The following is a 20,200-nucleotide window of genomic DNA, read 5'->3' on the forward strand; positions in this document are numbered from 1 at the left end:
CACATTCTTAGAAAGTTACCCAAAAGGGAAGGAAGGCAACTTTTAAAATGTCAGAGATCAAATAATGCATTTAATTTCAAAACATATAATCTGATTTATCTTTTAATCTGAAGTGAATAGCTAACATCTCATACTTGATTTTCAAAGAATGACTTTAAATTGTGCATTAGTTTGATTCATTAACATTTGAGAAGTTAAGCTTTCACTTGAAAAATTACTGAGATACTCTAAACCAACTGCATATTTGTTTTAAGAACAGATTTAGTTCTAAAATCCTATATGTAATCGCAAACAAGAAACCCAAAGACAATTTCATCACAAAACATTTCTAATGAAATGCAGCCATACTGTTAAAAACATCATTAAAAAGTAGGCTGACTCATCTAACAAAGCAGTTAGATCCATCTGGCCCAATTAGTGAAACAGTCTACAACTTCTACCAACACAAAAAAAAAAAAAAAACAACCAAAAACCAAACCTAAAAAACTGAAACAAAAAAACCCACAACAAAACAAGGACAACTAAACAACGAACACCACCACCACAAAAAACCCCAAAACCCCAAACAAAAACAAGACAACTAAACAACCAACCCCACCACCACAAAAAAACCCACCAAAACCAAAACACAACTTCCCCAGAATCCACACTAAAAAACCCCCACAACTATGTCTCAATTCAAGGACAACTAAACAACCAACACCACCACCACAAAAAAACCCACCAAAACCAAAACACAACAAAAAAAAACCCCCAAATAAAACAATCCAAAAAACCCTGTTCTATATTGCTTCATCTGACCTCTATGTGCAATTCATTCAGTGGTTTATAAGGATGCTGGTCAAGTCAGGACTAGTACCAAACAGCAGGCACAAACAATCTAACAATAGACTTTAATCTGAGATGTAAGGAGCATTTGAGATAAAACCATACTGATGCATTAATTATGCCTGTCCGTATATTATACTTGCCAACTCTATTAATTTTTTAATTAAGTGTCTACTGGTGTACTAGATAAGGTCTTCATATGCCTGTAGAACATTCAACGCATCTTAGACTGTACATACAGTGTGAATGTATTAGTATATTACATGTGAGACACCACCTATGCATATTAAATGCAGTATGGACCCAAATACTCCATACAAATTCTACAGAGAAATGAGCGCCACTCATTCCTATCCTACCCCAAGAACAGTTCAACATCAAACTTCAACTACAGAAATATCACTCATCTTCACTTAAATAAGAATTATTGCCTGGTGTTATTACTAACCTTTTAATAAGGATAAAGCAACAGTTTTCATTTGGGGGTTTCTGGTAATTTTTTTCAGGTTTAAGACTGTACTGTCCACTTGTATTTGGCAGTTTACAAATAGAAAGAAGCTCCTTTGCCTTACTGTGATGGTAAAAAACCAGACTACCACCCACGCTTCTTTATCTTGCTTCGCCATTTGAAAACAGTTCATCAGCCCATCTGGACAGCATCTGAAATCTCTATATGGCTTCATATTTTGGATTGCAGTGAGTTTTTTCCTTTGCTTTTTTGGTTAACCCATGAGCCACCAGAAAACAACAAAAATTGGTTTTGCTTTGGTTTTGATTATGAAATTATTCAGTAAAAATGTTCAAGTCATCCTTATTAACAACTATACTCCCAGTTTTAAGCCTTCTGGAAGCTTCTATTTCAACTGTCTAAGACACAACATACTGTCAAGTCTTACTGGGGAGGGCAGAGGAGAGAGCGTCTCAAGAATAAGAAAACCCAACTGGTTTATCTAAAGATAACCAGCAACTAACACAGCAGAAGTTTTTGTGCAAGTCAATACATAAAACTGTTGAGTCTGAGATCTGGATACTAACTACAGAGGTCTAAGTGACAGACTGGTTCATACACAATTTTACTAGTTCTTTTCCCAAAACATCTTCCAGAGAAGGCTCCAGGACTCAGCAAGGATTCAGAAATACCAGCTGCTATGCTCTGCTGAAAGCAATGTATTTTAAACAAGGCAACATAGAACAAATACTGTGGAAAGGTGGTGAGGAGTTTACCGAAGCAGTTTTGGAAGTAGTTTCCTATACTTCCAAAAGCAAGTGAGGATATATTGATGAAACAAAGAACTGTTCTGGAGTAAGGTCATCACTACTGAGATGAGAAGCAATTTCACTTGCATTAGATCCTTCAGGATTTCAAGAGTCTCTCAAAGCAGAATGATACTCTGGTTTTAACACATTTTTCTCTCTTTTGCAGAACTTGCATCTACAGAAAAAAAGGACAGGAGAACCATGCTCTGACTAGCACTCTAAGATGCTGAACTTCAGGTATCGAGAGAAAAGAAGAGCTCTGTACCACGCTAAGTACTTCTCATAGGAAGCAGAACTGAGACTTAAATCATCATCAGATCTATTTATACTTCTGAACCAACGAACACTGACACAAGTGAAGACACCGACACATGTACCAACCTCCCTTTTCCAAGAAACTACGTGGAAAAACTCTTAAACCCTGCTTTCTAGATGGTGCCTTTTTTGGTCTCTCTTAAATCTGGGTTACATGGCAGACAGGACAGATACTGTTCTCTGCTATAAATGCAACACATCCACATGCTTTTGAAAAGAAGAAACTTTAATCACCAGAAACACAAAAAGAATCCTGATAAAGTTATGGGAGTATAGACATAAGCCTAAGGTCAAAGCCAGAAAAAGAACTGGTCTAATTAGTCAGACATCTAAAGGATGCCACAACAGTAAAGTGAGACAGTAACTGTATAGAGAACCACTTAAAAGATAATTTGGAAAAAAAAATTCCCCAGAATCCACACTAAACCCTTGTTTCTAAGCTTTTAACTATAATATTTACTTGTTTAGATTGGTAACTGTAATATTTACTTGTTTAGATTGGTAACATATGCTATTAATACTAATATTTTAGAGCAATATGGACATGTTTAATTTCTGTAAATACAACTATCAAACTATTTTTTCCCCTGAAATTACTTTTTTTTAAAATCTTAAGTAACAGGCTGATATGCTGAAGAAAAACCTGCATTTTTCTACTCTTCACATAAGCTTGCCTAGAAATAAAAGCTGTTTGGAGAAGCCAAAATGTCACAGGTTTATTGTTCTTATGCCAGTTAAGGTTCCCTGCTAATAAATTGTTTGAATTAAAGAGGATTCTACTTGGACATTTCTCTGAAAGAAATTAAAGTAAAAAAAGTAAAGCTTGTTAAAAAAAAACAACAACAAAAAAAACAAACAAACAAAAAAAAACAAACCAAACAAAAAAAAAAAAAAAAACAAACCAAAAAAAAAACCAAAAAAAAACAAAAAAAAAACCCCAGAGTGATTGATATGAAAATATGAAAACAACAAAAGAAGTAGTTTTCTTTTTCCCCTCATGATGCTACTACACACACTTCCATCAGAAAGAGTTTGCTGAATCTAGAAAGAGAAGCCATGCCTTAAATTACAGGTGCATTACATAAAATGACATGGAATCATATATCTAATTTCCTAAGTTCCCCTGAACCTTAATATTCGGCTGAAAGCCTATGTGTGATTCAGATTTTAAGAAAATGGGCTAAACTGAAATAAATAAACCACCACTGAAGTATGTTAGGGATTATGTCTCAACTACATAATCACAGATGTTGTCTTAGCAAAGATTTCTAGTTTCCAAGCCAATTTGAGACTTTTAGTAAAAATCAATTCCCAGATTTCAAACATAAACCACAGATGCACACAACTGTGCATCTTTCAAGTTCTTGGAAATAACCTAGAGTAAGATTTTTATAAGAGTCTTTACATTTCAGATGTACAAAGCACTACTAATCTTAATGGGATCTTGTTACTGAAGCCACATAGGATCTTTTAAAAAATCCTACAGTGAAAGAAAGTATTATTAAGAAACTACTAACATCTGTATGTTGAAATGCTACAGATTACTTTTAAATGCTGTAAAATATACAGAATATAAAGCATGACATAATAACAATAAATTGTGCTATTTGTCAGCTTTAGTGTCGTACACGCTCCACTTTATTTTCCAAGCACTGCAGAATGATTTACATGGAGACAAGTGATGATATTTTCTCATATGATACTGGTAGAGTTCCTTTAAGGCTGTCCAGGTGAGCAGGACTTCTATTTGATTCTGCACAACAGCTAGTCTTCCCTTTTACTTTGTAAGGAAGGCAAGACATATAATTTAATGCCTAGTTTACCTGTAGTAAAAAGGCAACATATATAAAATATTAAAAAGTTCCTCCATAAAAATATTTTGGCAATTCACAGAATTTAGGTTTATGCAACACACACAAGAAAATTATTTTTAATTTATTCTAAACTGCAATCAATGAAACTACTTATTAGCACAACTTTTTAATGAACACCAAGAACCTTCAGAGTCTCCCCTGCAATCTCCAATCCCACAGGATATTAAACACTTTGCTCATTCTTCTGTCTCCAAGAACCACCTCTAAAACTACAGATAGCTACAAAACGAAGAGCATTCCAGTAATGACCTCTCACATATTCATTGTTAAGTGAACACTTATCTCTCAGAGTATTTAAAAAAACAGTAGGGTGCTCTCACCACATTTTACAGATGAAAAAGTTAAGGTTTATTTAAAGTACCCTTGCTGTCATAGGAGAAAACAAGTGTTTCTATGACCTGACATATTTTAAAACTCTGATTTTTTTATTTTTATCTTTCTTGAATCTGATTGACCTTTGTATCATTAAAAGTAAGAGATTTCCCTAAAGCTGTCCTCGCTGCTGAGTAATAAAGTATCTCTTTGAAGAGCTCTCCACCTTCCACCAGGAGAGGAGTTGATACTGCAAGGATTGCTAAATCCCCGACCACAGCCCAGCCACCTTCTTTGGAAACTAACCAGTAATTTCAGAAATGACTACTGAAAGGCAAATACAGGCTTTGCTCTTGCGGGCATTGAGAAAAAACAGTGTTCTTCCCAGCACTGTGTCAATAGCCTATCTGTTCCAAATGCCAGGACACCATTAACTGACAAATCAGATTAGCACAGTATTACCGTATTTACTACAGTGGGTTTAAACCAGGAGAAATCCAGATGCACCTCTTAGCTCCCTTGGTCTTTCTGAACTTATCTTCCAAGATAAAACAAGTGATTCTACTCCTGCAAACAACTTTTCTGCACAATACGTGAAGATTTTATTATTCAAAACATCTGATGTCTGTTGACAGTAATGATTTTGACTGTTAATTCTAACAAACTGAATAAGCAAGCTCTATTTTAAAACTCTGGAACTTTCCTTTAAGACCCTAGAAGCTACAGATCTTCTTATTAAAAACTAAACCTCAGAACAGCAGACAGAAAAATAAGGCTACCTGTTACCCAACGCAGCCAAAAGGCTGAGCAAGGAACTGGAATTGCCCACTTCCATCACCACATCACTCAAGTACCCATGTGTACATTTGACAAATCCCCACTCCACCTTCTAGTTCCGTTTCACCTGATGTGTCATTTGCTTGCTTCAGTCCAACTGTTTCAGTATAGTTACTACAGCTGCTAAGAAAGGATAGTCTAAGTCAAAACCCTGTTTTCAAACTAGGACACAAGTCACAGAATGACAGAAGTATGAAGATTCTAAGATGAGGGCACAGCACTGCAGGCAATTACATAACTGAAAATTACTCTTCATGAAAACTGCTTCAAATGATCATAAGACAGCCAACTCCAAATGCTGTATTTGGGGCTTTGATTTTTTCAAAAAGGATTTGTAATGTAATGTACCATTTTGGAGGCTGTAGCAAAGTATCTATCAAAGGCTAGAATTATTTATTTATAAATAAAGCTGCTGAAATTCTTAGTATCTACAGCTGTGTTTGGTCAAATAGAAAACCTCACATCTTCCAATCCATTTATAAAAAGCTGCAATATCAAAGGACTGGATATAATACTAGACACCTCTGAATTTGTTAGATTTGTTAGTGTTGAAATTTCATTCTATCCAGTATTTCCAAATGATTTGGACTATAAAACACATTTCACTTTACAATGAATGTTCAAAGTGATGAACATAATTTACTACATACACAGACGTTATGAAAACATTAGCTAATAATGCCAATGCTGAAAATATAGAAGGCAGTGCTGTTTTCATTAAGCTATCCTTATTAATAAAGTAAGTTTGAAAATAAGGAAGAGCTTTCAAAATTCTTATTGAAATACAGAAAATAAAAAAATTATAAAACCCATACAATTTCCAACAACACACAAGAAATATAATATTCTTGATGGAATCTTAAATGCTTTTCCTTATTAACTATTTTCCAAGCAATGCGACTTTCCAGTAAGATCTCATCTAATCACTTTCCAGGACGGTTTACCACCCTCCAATTTAATATAAAGTGTGTTACAAATGGCCTAGTCCAAAATCATATAAGCTATTTAACATAATCAGCTCCAATCTCTTATATTATGCTCACTTATGTTTATCCTGCTAACAGTATCTATAACATTCCTGTATTAAAGTCTTAGCCAATAAACAATTTATGAAAGAAAAAGAAAACATAGTACTGAAAGCTCAGGTATTTCTGTACTGTTTGAAAATAGAAACACTTAAGTTTTCTATTGAATAGTAGGCCAAAAATTCTTGGCACTTTTCCACAGGTTAGATTTTCTGTCTGATGTCAAAATAGAACAATGTAGAGCAATCAGATGACTGCAAATCACCAGTCAGCATTACATCACAGATGTCTGTATGACAAACTTAACTTTTGTATAATTAGAAATCTAGATTTCAAAACTAACACTGGAAACAAAGAATGTTTTAAATGGCTGGAAAAGGGAAATATTTACTGGTTACTTTACTACTGTTTCACACACAAAAATCTTAGCAATTGCTAAATGGTTCCAGTAACCACTCCAAGGTGACTCATACATGAAGCGATCTGATCTCCTTAATATAGTCTCGTTAGTGATAAGTGTTAAAATGTGTTAGAAGTCTGGGGTAACAAGTTCCTACTCTTCATACTACATCTCTCCAGGAAGCACAATTCTACAATTACCACTTCTTTCACTTAGGTATAAAGTTGAGATTTCAAAAAAGAAAAGTCAATCAACCAAAACCCAACTGTAACTAGAAATGAAGGATTTGCCATCATCTTCATTAACATGGCCCGAGAAGGAGAATCGTAGCTTGATCATCTGCTTTTTGAATAAGTGGAGAAATGCTTTAACAATATTTTATACGGAGATCCCGACTTACATGCTCTGTTCCAGGACCATCCACAGAAAAAGAACAGAAGTATGGAAGAAGAAATAAAAAGAAGAAAAAATTACTAGAAGAAGCACTAGGAAAATAGCCAAGACTAAAGGAAGCAAATTATTAAAATGGAATGAAAAATTAAAAAGAAGTTATAGTTACCACAAAAATTATCAGAATAGGTCAATATCGTTTTTTTTTTCCCCCACAACTATGTCTACCAAAAAACCTAACATATTAGGCACATTTCTGGAAGACAGACAAAACTCATGCAGAATCCAACTAGAGCTCCTAATCTAAGCATAATCCCACTTTGGAAGGACATGGCCCTACTGAGTTTCAGGCAACAGAGTGTTTTTGTTTCTCTTTGAGAAGAGACTATTTTCTAAGTTTCCCAAGGTCTTTTCCAAAAACTTGATCTACCATTTCCCAAGTTAGACATTTGTAACACTTTAAATAAACAAAGGCAGAGAGTGGTGAAGAAGAGAAAGGGGAAAAGAGATGACATTCAACAGTAACTGTATGTAGGCAGAACTAATTTCCTTGGGTTCTAGAAGCTACCAAAGATGTCCGGAAGAAGATTCAGAGTAAACACCTGGATTAAGGTGCTTAGAAATAACTGCTGGAGAAACTTTTCTCCCATTAGTATAAGAAAAGCCTAGGTGGAGAAGAATCCCTATGAACTCTAACCTAAATTATGAGCTATAAAACTTGACCTATTTACATAGTTATATTTGATCATGACTTAGTGTCCAAATTTGTAAAACAATCAACTGAAACATGTGAGGGCACAGATCATCATAACTTTGCACTTACCATTTAATTATTTGTCAACTTTCTGAAAACAGAAAATTGAAAACAAATTTAAAATCATTATATAAACAGCACAATTTATATCTCTTTTCAAAATTATTCTCACCATGGAATACCAGAATGATTGACCTTGGAAGGGACCTCAAGGGACAATCTAATCCTCACCCCAGAGCAGGTTCCAGGTGGTTTTGAACCCCTCCAGAGAAGGAGACTACATAACCTCTCTGGGAAGTGTGTTCCAGTGCTCTGTCACCCTGAACAATATTCTGATGAACAAGTCTAATTTTCTCCTTTGTACTAAGACAATAATTTCAGTAGAGTTGACAAATGTAACAAAATTTAAATTAGATTTACCTCAATTCAGCTGAAAATCATCAAGACATGTTGCAGTAAATATGGTCTCAAAAAACATTTCCATTCAGCAAATATTATTTTGGTGGTAACATACCACTGGTCTACAGAGTTTCCACCATGGTAGATAGTGATTGACAGAGCTACTTTTCACTTGCAGCTGGCCCAAAATAATTTTGTTAATACCAATGCAAAAACAAAAATCGAACATGTCAAGTACAATATGTAAACATTTCCTATGTGAACTGGTGTAAGAAGTTCTTGTTCTCATTTTTAAAACTCAGACTTGCATGACAGACTACACATACTGGACAGTGCAACACACAAAAAGGAACACTTAAAATCCTTTATTGTTTTTCACTGCCATAATCAGAAGTTCACTGTAGCAGGATATTTGACTCTCATGCTATTTGCAGGTGAACATAATCACTTGCAGCTCTACAGAAATTGATTTAAGGTTGGTCTGCTGCAGTACCATTTTTCCCTATCGACCTGTTCTCATGCCATCAATTCTGTCAGTGCTAAACCAGGCCCGACTCTGTAGGAAGTCATTCGATGAGGTCCAGCTCTCCACCAAATGGACTTGCCACACCCTCAGAGGCAGGCCAGGGCTTTCTGATGCAAAACAGGAAGCAGGAATAGCAAATCATGAAGGAATGGCAGGACTGCAGCAGCCCTCAGTTCAAACAGCCATGGAAACATTAAGCCTGCTTCATGCTACTAAAAATAACGCACTATCACCTCTATCACCTCTCCCCCACATCAAAAAGTTTACCACGTTATCCAGTAATCGCTGCCAAGACATTTGGCTGCTTCGCTGCCCTTGGTGCAGAGCTTCCTGTCTGATCATTCACCCTGAGAGACTTGTATGGGAACTGACAAAACAGGCACAACGTAGGCATTCCCTAGAATGCTCTTAAGGACAGCAGCCTCCTTTTTCTGCTACTCTATCAGTTATTAATTTCATTACTTGAACTGAATAAGCAGCAAACAATGGATTGCACAGCATGACCAACATTTCAACAGGGAAACTAGGCAAGCCTATATTCTCACTTGTGAAAGCAAAAATGTAAAACCAACACACCATGCAGGAATGAATTAGGAAGAGCTATTCAAGACAGCCAAACTTGCATGCAGATTTTATTGTGGCTTCTTAGATGGCTAATAAAAAAATGAAATCTTCTCCTAATATCTTTCAAATGTCAAGCTTTTGCTAGTCTTAATTACAGAGCAACAAACTATGTTCAGCATTACTACATTAATTACGTTTTTTTTTTTTTTTTTTTAACTAAGGCTAAAGCATGGTTAAACATTCTTAAATTAAATTTTTTTCTCTGTATTTTGCAATGGAATTCACAGCACACAAAGTTCCCAGGGTAAAAATTAAGACATCCTTCAGTTTACCCTAAGTAGCTGAAAATAAACCGTAAGGAAAATTTACAACCACACCTATAAAGAAAGTATTAGAAATTCACAAAATTAATGAACAAGCCCCACCTCATCACATTTGCTGAAAGCAGTCTTTTAGAAAGACGTGCTTTTAGCTTATTCAACTGAAAAACAAACCACTCTACCAATACTATTGTCCCTTCACAATATTCTCTCCTGTTATATAAAGAAAATGTGTTGTAGATAGTATCAAAATAACATCTCTGGTAACAGGGACTAAACACAAGGAGGACAGTTAGTGAATGAGTACATACCAAGCACCACTACAAAAAATGTTTCAATTCCTAAAAATCATGCCATACACAGAACATTTACTTTCCTATACAGCTAAATTTAAAGACATTCAAGACTGAAAAGTCTAAAATCATTATTACAGGCAAGATCCAAATGTAGGAGCAAAATGAAACAAGCTTCTACTGAAACATTATCTCCTACCCATCACAACTGTAAAATTCTACATAGTGACAAATGATGTACAATGTTTGACAGGGAGCAGCACTGAATAATTCCGTATTATAGTTGTCCTCCAAGAAGACAGAGGCAGCAACCAAGTAAAACTACAGCTGCCCCAACATAAGAAAAACAATAAAAGAATCTGAACAACACTGATTCCAGACCAACTTAGAATAGCTAAGTAGAATCCAGAAATCCAGTCTTTTCCTTAGAAAGGAAACATGTGGAACCAAAACAAAAAAGGGGTAAGAAGTATCTGTCTGTAATGTGAATTCTGTCATATGTGCCTCATCCCTTACAGAAGCAGCTGATATAAAGGTGTATTAGCAATTAAATGAGACCTGGTCATCTGTAAAATCCAAGGAATATCTAGATAAACTCATTCAGCTAGAAACATTTATTCAACATTTGTTACAAAATGCAGAAGGCCTACATTTCTGGCAGAGGAGTTCAGCCTTACATCCCAGGAGCCCCAAGGACAACTCAAAACCCTTAATGATGCTCTGGTTTGGTATGCTATACTTCTTTGCTACGTATGCCCCCTCATCAGGTTCTGAGTTTTTTCTTCTGTTCTGCAGTGAACAATCAATCCAGAGCATCTTTTGCCTTTCCTTTGCAAGAGAACCACCCATCCTCACTTAACTCCTGCAAACAACAAACAACTCTCAAATTCCCACAAGAAAGAGAAATCAATGATCTCTGGAGGATTCACTTCAGAAGCAGGCATAAGGACAGTACAACTTGATGTGATCCCAAAAATCTGCAGACTGCTTTATTAATTCTGCTTTTTTTTTGAAGAAAAACATGAAAGAAGTAATACTGTATGATCTTGCAGGTGTAGCTAAAGACCACTATCTCACTGAGCTGTGGGAAGAGGAAAAGAATTAATCCTATGGAACTTGAAGTACAGCCAAAAAATTTTTTAAAACTGCTTCATACTAAAGAAATGTAAATTAAATACAAATGAGTAATAATGAAAAAAAAAGTTGGCCTTTCTCCTCAAGGAGGAAAAAAATGGCTTGCTCAGCCAATCTTCCTCAAGTTGTGCTTTTCATTTCTAAAGATAAACTACTTGACTATATCACTATCTTGGTAAAATGCAGGAGAAAGTGAAAATGGAAAATATTAATTCACATGCACAAGGAAAAAAAAACTCACTAATGATCCAGATTCATAAATGTAAGAAATAGACTTTAGTAGTAAAATAGTGTCTGTTCACCCAAGTACATTCAAATAGAAATCCACTTTAAGAAATGCGCCTATTTCTGCACTATTGCTAGAAAATGTAATTAGGCTTTATAAACATCTTGAATACAAAAAATAACTGCTCATTCAAAAATTAGCAACTAATTTCCATCTCTGAACTCTAGAACACTAACATGTTTCTGAAATTTATCTCATAAACCCAATACATTGTCATATTGTATGGCAAGATGAAAATGAGTCTTCTCTCCTACATAGTCTCAAATTTTAATCAAGCTGGACAGTGACAGAATAGAAATACAGAACTTTTTTTTTTCACATTAATCCTTTGACATTTATCTGAAAAACATTAATAGTTGCAGGTATTCTACCACATGAAAGGAAATTTTACTTTTTCCATTCTTACATTTTATAGTATCTTTGGAATCTTCCAACATCCATAGTTTCACTCCTATTGTAATAATTCAGTAGGATTTCCCTTTTTTCCTTATGCTTACCCTGATTACTTGAAGGTTTATGACTTCCCTCACAGAAGTTTTCAATTCCTATCTTTTAACACGGAACTGAGTTTTTCAGCTCTCAAACTGCCTGAAGCCACAATTCCATTTTTCATACTAATTGAACAGATGCAGTAGGTAGTACAAACCCAAGTTCACCTATATACTAGTTCATCAGTATGTACTACACATACCTGTTTCAGCAAGGCATAATTTTTAGAAATTAGAGCCAAAAGACCTTTAACTCTTGTGCCAGCAATATGTACCACCCAAATCTCTTATGCCCATGCATAATATATAAAGATGATAAGGAAGTGAACTGACAAAGGCTATTTCAAGTGATGTTTTATTCGGACAATAGTTAGCCTTGTGTTGTTATTTTTCATTAAAGGGGAAAACCAATTATTTCTGTAATCAGGATTACAGTGCTTCCCCAATTGATTAGGCTACTACACAAGGCAGAGTGCTTTCAAGACAAAGAGCTGGTTGTCACTTTCACAATGAAAGAACTACTAATGCATTACATTTTTTGAGGCTCACAGCTCCACAAAACAAGCATAAAACAAACATACAGAGTCTACACATCAGTACTTCAGACATACTGGGGCTTTGCAACCTATCATCCTGAAGGTGACCCTTTAGTCATATTAGTCAGCAGTAAAGGGGAGGTAGAAGAATGAACCCGGCAAAATTAATTCGCACGGAAGTTTGGTTTCTAAACTGTTTGCTCAGTAGTAGAAAAAGAATGAATATAAGGGTTTCAAAGTTTTGCCCATATAAAAATCCTGGCTATAAACTCAATCCTATGTGCTCAAGGTCTCTTTAGTAATGAGTACATTCTGATGAACTACTTTTTCTAGTTGTCTGCTGCTTTCAGAAATTGGCATTGTGCGATGTCAAGTGAGCTAAATCACAATTTTTGTGCCTCCTGCTTAATATTCTACCATTTTTTGGTAATTCAGAAATTAAGTCTCTCTCCCTATCTTTAGTAATTTCTAAAAATGTCTTCTGAATAAATCTGCTTATAGAGACAGCATGTGTCACCACAAATTTCCTCACAGCCAGCATCTATTAGTATTCACTGACTACCCAAAATCAGTAGGTCATTTTAATACCACCTACTACTTTCTTTCACAAGATAGTCTCAATTTTCCTTGTAATGCAGAAAATTTTCCCACCACAGAAAAAAATCTAATTTATTCTTATCATTTTACAGGGGCACAAAAGCGGTGGTAAAGATGAGCACAAGATACAAGTTAATGGCATGGGATGCACTATACAGCCACACTTGAGTCACCTTGATTTGAGTGAGACTACAGAGAAGATCTAAGAGAAAGGCTCTCACAGGGTAATTCTGGTCTCTGAAAAAGTATTTAAGTCATCTAGCTGTGCAGAAGCCAGTTTATACTATCAGAATATGAGAAAGACAACTATTTTCCAGTTTCACTACTTTTGTTTTTCCTCAGTATACTGACAGCAAAGTTTTTTGATACTAAAGGGTTTTGTTCTCTTTGTAAAATGTTTAATGTGATGATCTAAAAAAACATGCCTTTGTTTCTTAAAGTATCAGAATCATCTCAAAGTGAAACATAAAAATATGTCATACTTCCCCATCCTGAAAGTGAAGAATACTAATACTGAAGGAAAGAGAGAAAAGTCATGTTTGTAACAGTTCAGCATTGCCTTTTAAAGCTGATAACTATTTCCTGTATCTCAGACAAAAAAAAAGTCCCTTTAAACAAGTCTCTCACCATTCTCTTCTGAGGAATAATTCAGTCTGGGATGAAGCAGTTTAAAGATCACTAGAGTATTACAAAATTGTATCTCAACTTCCTTTTAGGATGCTACTCTGCAGGCTTACTCTTACACCTGTAGCAAATTAGTTGTATTTCAAAAGTACCTTCTGAAAATGGAAATCAAAGGCTTGCATACAAATACTTACTGCAGGTATCAGTAACTTTTTTACTTCTTCAACAGCTCTCTTCAGCTTTATTTCTGCTCTGTTTTGAGCATCCTCCACAGTGATAAGTACATGTAAATCTTCATTCAGGTGCTCCCAGTTGGGCTTGCCTCGATTCTGTTCTTCCTGAAAAAAATTAAAACATGGAAGCTATGAAGCACTTACATTCTGTACGAAACAATCACAAACAGTAGAAAAATTCAAATTTACAAATTATTTAAATAGTGTGAACTTTATTTTCAGCAATGCTTCTTCATGCTTTAGAGACTTTCGCATCATATGAACTTAAGCCTTCAAAATATAATTTACGGGGTTTTGTTTTGTGTTTTGGAACTTCCTACTCTATATTATACTTTTTTAAAACTACAATACATATGCTGTTTTTTAAGAGTACCTCCTCCAGCTAAATAAAGGAACAAGAATAAGAAGACAAACACAGTATTACTTTCAATATTATTTAGAGCCTTTCAAGAGTTAAACAGGTAAGACATACTAGCAGTTAAGCAGCCTATCTTTTGAAGAGAAGTGAAACGGACACCAGACACCAGAACTCCATCTGAATCACTACAAAGAAGAGGAAAGCAATTCTCCAGTGTTAAAAATCACTTTCAAATACTCATGAAGACAAGATTCAAAGAATCAAAGACTCCAAAATGAACAGAAGTTGCCATTTTCAAAGGAGAGCTGCATACATTGGATGAAGAAAAGAGAGGAGGGGATGACAAGGCTTTAATGTTGAAGTTACCTAAGGGCAAGTGACAAGATGGTCACCATTACACAGGTACTCATCACATCCACAGCATTAGTAATCCCAAAGTTAAATATTAGAAATGTTTTCAGAAAGGGAAGGCATGCTAAACAAAACATTTCCATTTTAAATAACAGAAACCAATAAATTTAAGTAACACATTCAAGTATCCAGTCTTCCAAAAAATAGGATAATGAAACACAACACAGAAGAAACTTGCCAACTCCTTTTTAAAACAGTGAATAAACAGTGAATAGCTAAATTTTCATGAAATCTCATTAAAATTTGACAGTATTTAAAATATAACAAGTTTTTAAAAAATGGGGGCCTCAAAAAAAAAGATTTCAACTTTGAATATATAAAAAGGCCTACATAAACAAATCCTACTTATTTCAAATTTAAAAAGCTGAGTATAATAGAACAGTCTCCTATTTGTAACCCTTGTGGCTTAACCACAATTCACACTTTAACATTGACTTTTTTTTTTTTTTTTTTTGCAATTGTGTCTTTTCCCTCAAATTTAATGAAAAATTCCTCCAGGAAATCAGATACATTGAGGAAATGTTCTAACATTTAATACCAACAAATGTTTGCAGTGCCTCGTATTCATATATACCTGAGGGAGCAATGCTCTTTAGAGTGTTTAATTTCTAATTCAGCAAAGTCTGAAATGTTTTGTGGACTACACAGGGATAAAAACAGGGGGGAAAAAACTGAACCATGAGAGAGGTATGAAAAATGTATGCAAAAGAATCAGTACTTTGAAACTACTTTTCACTACGTATGTAACGTGCACATATCCATGACTCCACACTATTGGACACAGTGGCGTGTTTTCTTGTTTTTAGTATTATCTTTGCCAATTTTTTTAAAAAAGGTGGCTGTGAAAATAGGTCTGCCAATTTCAGAAGATGGAAACAAAAAGAAAAATAACCCTCACTTATGATATAATACAGAAAGTGGCGCAAAGTGCAGCTGAGTTATAACATCCTCTCTGTTGAGATGTAATCCTTGAAAGAACTGTCTGTGACAGTTTTTTGCAACTTATTTGTTCAATCTTGATCAAAACTCTGCTATCACGTTTAAAAAAATTCCTTTTTTTTTTAATCCAAAGCAGGAGTGAGCTGTTTTCTTTTAAGATGGTGACAAGCTACAATATGGTGACAATATGAGGTAGTATATAAAATAATGTTACAGGTATGAAGAATGAGATAGGGTTCCTAAACCAGCAGAGGGCACAGGAAGAAATGTGCAACTAGCTCTTCTCGCACTGACCCAGCATTGGAATGGGAAAGGTCCTGGTTACTAACACCAGATGCAAGAGCCCTGCTTAACCATAGTAGCATGTGAGGCAAAACAAATAAAACAAATTTTAAGAGGCCAAGAGAAACAAATGCAAAGGAAAGGTGGCCCAAGGTAAAGCAGCAAGTTCTGTTCCTGAAAGACAAGGAATGCCTAAATGCAGTTTTAGCTACCACGCCATTAAACACCATGCACCATGTTTATAAATAGTGTTAGCAAACATAGAGGGGCTTTATGGTGTAGTATCCTTTTCTCTCATAATGAAAATAATATGGTGCAAAGTCTCCAAAACTTGTTGCAGATTAATGTTACATCAAGTATTGGCACTGCACTCCAAATTAGTCTGTTGCAGCATAAGAACTTGTTACTCAGTTTAAAAAGAGAACAAAAAGCTGTATATAGGACAAACAAGCTGCATACAGGACAAACCAATGATACTGAAGATTTTTTTTTTTATCCCCTTAATTAACTTTTAGGTGGAACATGTTGTGTGTAAGGTTTATAATCATAGGTATTATTAGGGTGAGACCTCACAGCACAAGCAGTCATACAAACTACTTATCAGTAAGATAACTGGAGCAGTGTATGACTATGATAAGCTTTTCAATGGCCATAAAGCACAGTAATAAAAGTGCTGTTGTTGAGAGTCCTGTTTATTAAGCCAAATGGTATGACTGAAAGAAAGGCTAAGAAGACTGAAGTTTCACACACAGTTTAAAAAATAAAAGAAAAGACAGAGTTTGGAACGGGCTTCCAATTTACGTTTATGTACCTCGATACACCAGGGTTATGATATCTCCCATTCTGTCTCATGAGATGGTTTTCTTAGTGGATTAACAGTTTTCTAAGAAATGCCTTTTGTTTGATTGAGAATGCTAGTTGAATGTTATACCAGTATGTGTGTTTTATTATTTAAGGGTTTGGTTTTATCCAAAATGGGAAATTCAGGTCTTTACAAGCTCATTCATTGAAACAGAAGGTCAGACGCAAAACACAGAGTTACAGTCATGAAAGAGAGTTAATTTGCAAACCTCTTGGCACTTTAGAGCTACCATTTTTCATGCTACCTCATTCTCCTTTTAAATCCTAACAGGATGTTTGGAAAAACACATTTTCCCCCAAGTAAAATCTTTATTTATATTAAACTAATCCTCTGTGCAACAAGTCTTGAATACATCTTTTCCCAACCATGTTTTGTTAAAGTAAACCTGAAAGTTGAATATATCTGGAACACAGGTAGGAAGGTATCTTTCTGAAGATTCATGAAATACGGTCCAAGATTTTAAAGGCTGATTACGGTTTTCTAATAAATTTTTGGGGGAGAAAATGATGAAAAGATGGGGAGGAAAGAACTACTAGAACTTGCCTCATTGCGTAACTTGGTACAAAGAAAATACAAGATGTGGCGGTCTTGAAGTGAATTGCAGATACCACAAACCAGTTCACTTCATAGATTCAGAACATGTCTGGGGTGGGAAGGAGCCCTGAATATCACCCAATTCCAGTCCCCTGCTCAGGGCAGGGTCAGCTCAAGCATGTTGCTACAGGCCAGGTTTTAAATAGCTCCAAGGACAGACACTCCATCCCCTCCCCCGGGGAGCCCTGTTCAGTGTTCAGCCAGTGCAAAAAAAAAGCTTTTTCTTAGATTTAATTTATTTTCTTTCAGTGTGCACACTGCCCCTTGTCCTTCAGTAGCAACTGTTGATCCATTCAGCCTAGTTGCCAGGTCTACCTATTGAAAATGCAGTCAGAAGTAAAAGAAATTGCCATGAGAATTATTTTGGGAAAGAAACATTTGCTGCCGCAGCAGGAAGGGCACACACACTGAAGGAAGAAACAGCATCAAGGAAATCAGAAAACCTAAGACTTGAGGAAAAATGAATTCTAAATTATATTACATACACGAGAAGCGATTGGCAGCGTGAAGTCTTCCTGTATCCCAGAGATTGTCTATGGAAGAATTATACAGGAGGAATGAAGACTGAACATGTAGGGAACTACAAAGTAAAGTGATTTATGCCACAATCTTGGGGAACAACAATATGAGGAAAGCTTAATTATAACCAAACTATCTTGTCTGCTAAATTAAAGAACATTAAGGACAACATAAATGGCAGATGAAATTTCACTGTGTTCCTTGTTTGGCAGAAATTTCAGAATCCTTAAATATAGCCTAATTCTGTAGACAGATTTGCTTTCATTCTCTTGCTTGTGCATAAAAACTCATTAATCCTCAGAGTACCTATGCACAATAATGAACTACTCAATATTTATCTCGCTATTAGGGTCAATGCATTAGGTAGTTAAAAAAAAATATTGCTACAAGTCCTTAAAATTTAGCTGCAGAAAAAAAAATAGCGTAGCTACAGGAATTTTCTGGAGGAGGGATTTAGGGGAAAGCAGAAAAGCACGTAAAGGATGCAACTGACTTGAATCTATAAAATCAAACTTAAATATTAGAAAGGTTGTTCCTTCAGGGGAACTACTGCAGTCCAGCTCACTGTAAAATTGTACCCCATATTTTCCACACACCTCACTTTACCACAGTAACTTCAAGTTGTGGTCTTGCACCTCCTGCATCTTGGGCCTAAATGGCCATTCCTATTTACATCTTCATATCCCATCCCAAAGCTTTCTTCTTAATTCCTCAATCTCTGACTGAACAAGACTGAGACAGTAGCTTACTAGCTTTCTGTAAACCGACACAAAGCAGATGACTGAAAACTCCTCTAGAATAGAGTTCAAAGTTAGGTCTCTATCTAGCCAATACGTTTCAAAGAACTTCAAACTGAAATGAAAGAAGTGTCAAGGTTGACTGAATGTAAAAATTATTCCAATGCTGGAAAAGGAAAATATCAACGCAAAGAAAGTCACCAAGAATATTTAATCATCAACATTAAAAAACCCCTCAAATCTTATTCCTCACCCCAAAGACCACCACAGTATGGCAAACTGACGAAAAATAAGTTGACAAATCAAAACCTGGTGAAGTAGGATCCAGTAACTTCCAACTGACAGAATACCATTAAAGAAAAATGAAACAAACACTAATGAAAAAATTCTATGCTAGTATCTGTTTATATGCAGCCAGAGAAATATTAGTTAGATAATAAAGAAAGAATGAAAGAATACAGGCAATGTGGTAAGAGTGGAAGCAACTTTCCCACACGGCACTTTTTTCAGAAAGCTATGGGCTATTCTACAGTAATAAAAAAGTGCAGCTTCCATTCTGTATACTTTTTTCCACTCCATCTCATACAATTTCCTGTAATGCAGGCCACTAAAAAGATACAAAACCAGCTCAGTACCAACAGCAGGGAACTTTTAAAGAAGTCACCAGTTCAAGCAAGTGTTGAAAATTACCCTTAGTATTCTCACTCATCTTGAAGTGATAGGCTATTAAATTCTGTTTTCACCAACCTATTAAGCAAGCTGGTCTCCCTACTGAATGACAAAAACCACAGAAAAGATAGAGTAAAAGGGAAGAATGTTTTTATATAATGTCAAATTGAACACTAAAATTAAAAGACATCAGAATAGCTTTAGTCCTTCAAATGATAAAAAGGTTTAATTCAAGTACACTAAGAACTTTAATTAAAAATATCCTAAGATAGAAAAACCAGTATAATCACTCACAGCTATTTCTCAGAGTCAAATGGAGGAGGTAAGATGTGGAGAGAAGAAATTCAGCTATTTAGTAAAAGTCTCACAATATATTCTGTCTAAAAAATTGTGCGGTAGGTACATTAAAATTGACAGTAGGTCTAAGTGAATATTTCTTTTCCACAACGAAAAAATTCACACGTACATATCAAAGTTTCAAAAGTATTTCAAAGAACAATTTAAAAGAAGCTGTGTGAATTAAGAAAAAGAATGATAACGTTGATTTTAAAGAATTCTGAAACATAAGTTAAATTTAAATAAAAAGTCACAAATAAGGTCATTATAAATAAAATCTAGTCCTGATCTAATTTTAGTATTTTGAAGTAAGACATGATATGTATTGCAGCCATGCAACAATATCTGAATTAGTAAGTCCAAAAGAAACATTATTCAACCATTCAATACAGTCTACATCTTCCTTTACAAACTTTTGTTGACACAGCTGAACTGGTAAAACCAAGTTAGAGGAATCTTAGAGGAATGCACTTTGCCCTAAAGTCATATACTCCCAACCTT

The 20,200-nt window shown here is 35.2% G+C and overlaps 1 protein-coding gene across 9 annotated transcripts in view; it reads right to left on the reverse strand.

Annotated features, from left to right (window-relative positions):
• QKI (QKI, KH domain containing RNA binding) overlaps positions 1-20,200 on the reverse strand; it is a 142,656-nt gene that overhangs the window by 27,744 nt on the left and 94,712 nt on the right. For all 9 annotated transcript variants that reach the window (XM_041404187.1, XM_041404185.1, XM_041404184.1 and 6 more), the window contains one exon: positions 13,954-14,097. In XM_041404187.1, the coding sequence (XP_041260121.1) occupies positions 13,954-14,097 (144 nt within the window). The remainder of the gene's footprint in view (positions 1-13,953; positions 14,098-20,200) is intronic.

This window comes from Onychostruthus taczanowskii, unplaced genomic scaffold (genome assembly GCF_017590055.1).
Source record: "Onychostruthus taczanowskii isolate IOZ18803 unplaced genomic scaffold, ASM1759005v1 scaffold21, whole genome shotgun sequence".
Taxonomy (NCBI): domain Eukaryota; kingdom Metazoa; phylum Chordata; class Aves; order Passeriformes; family Passeridae; genus Onychostruthus; species Onychostruthus taczanowskii.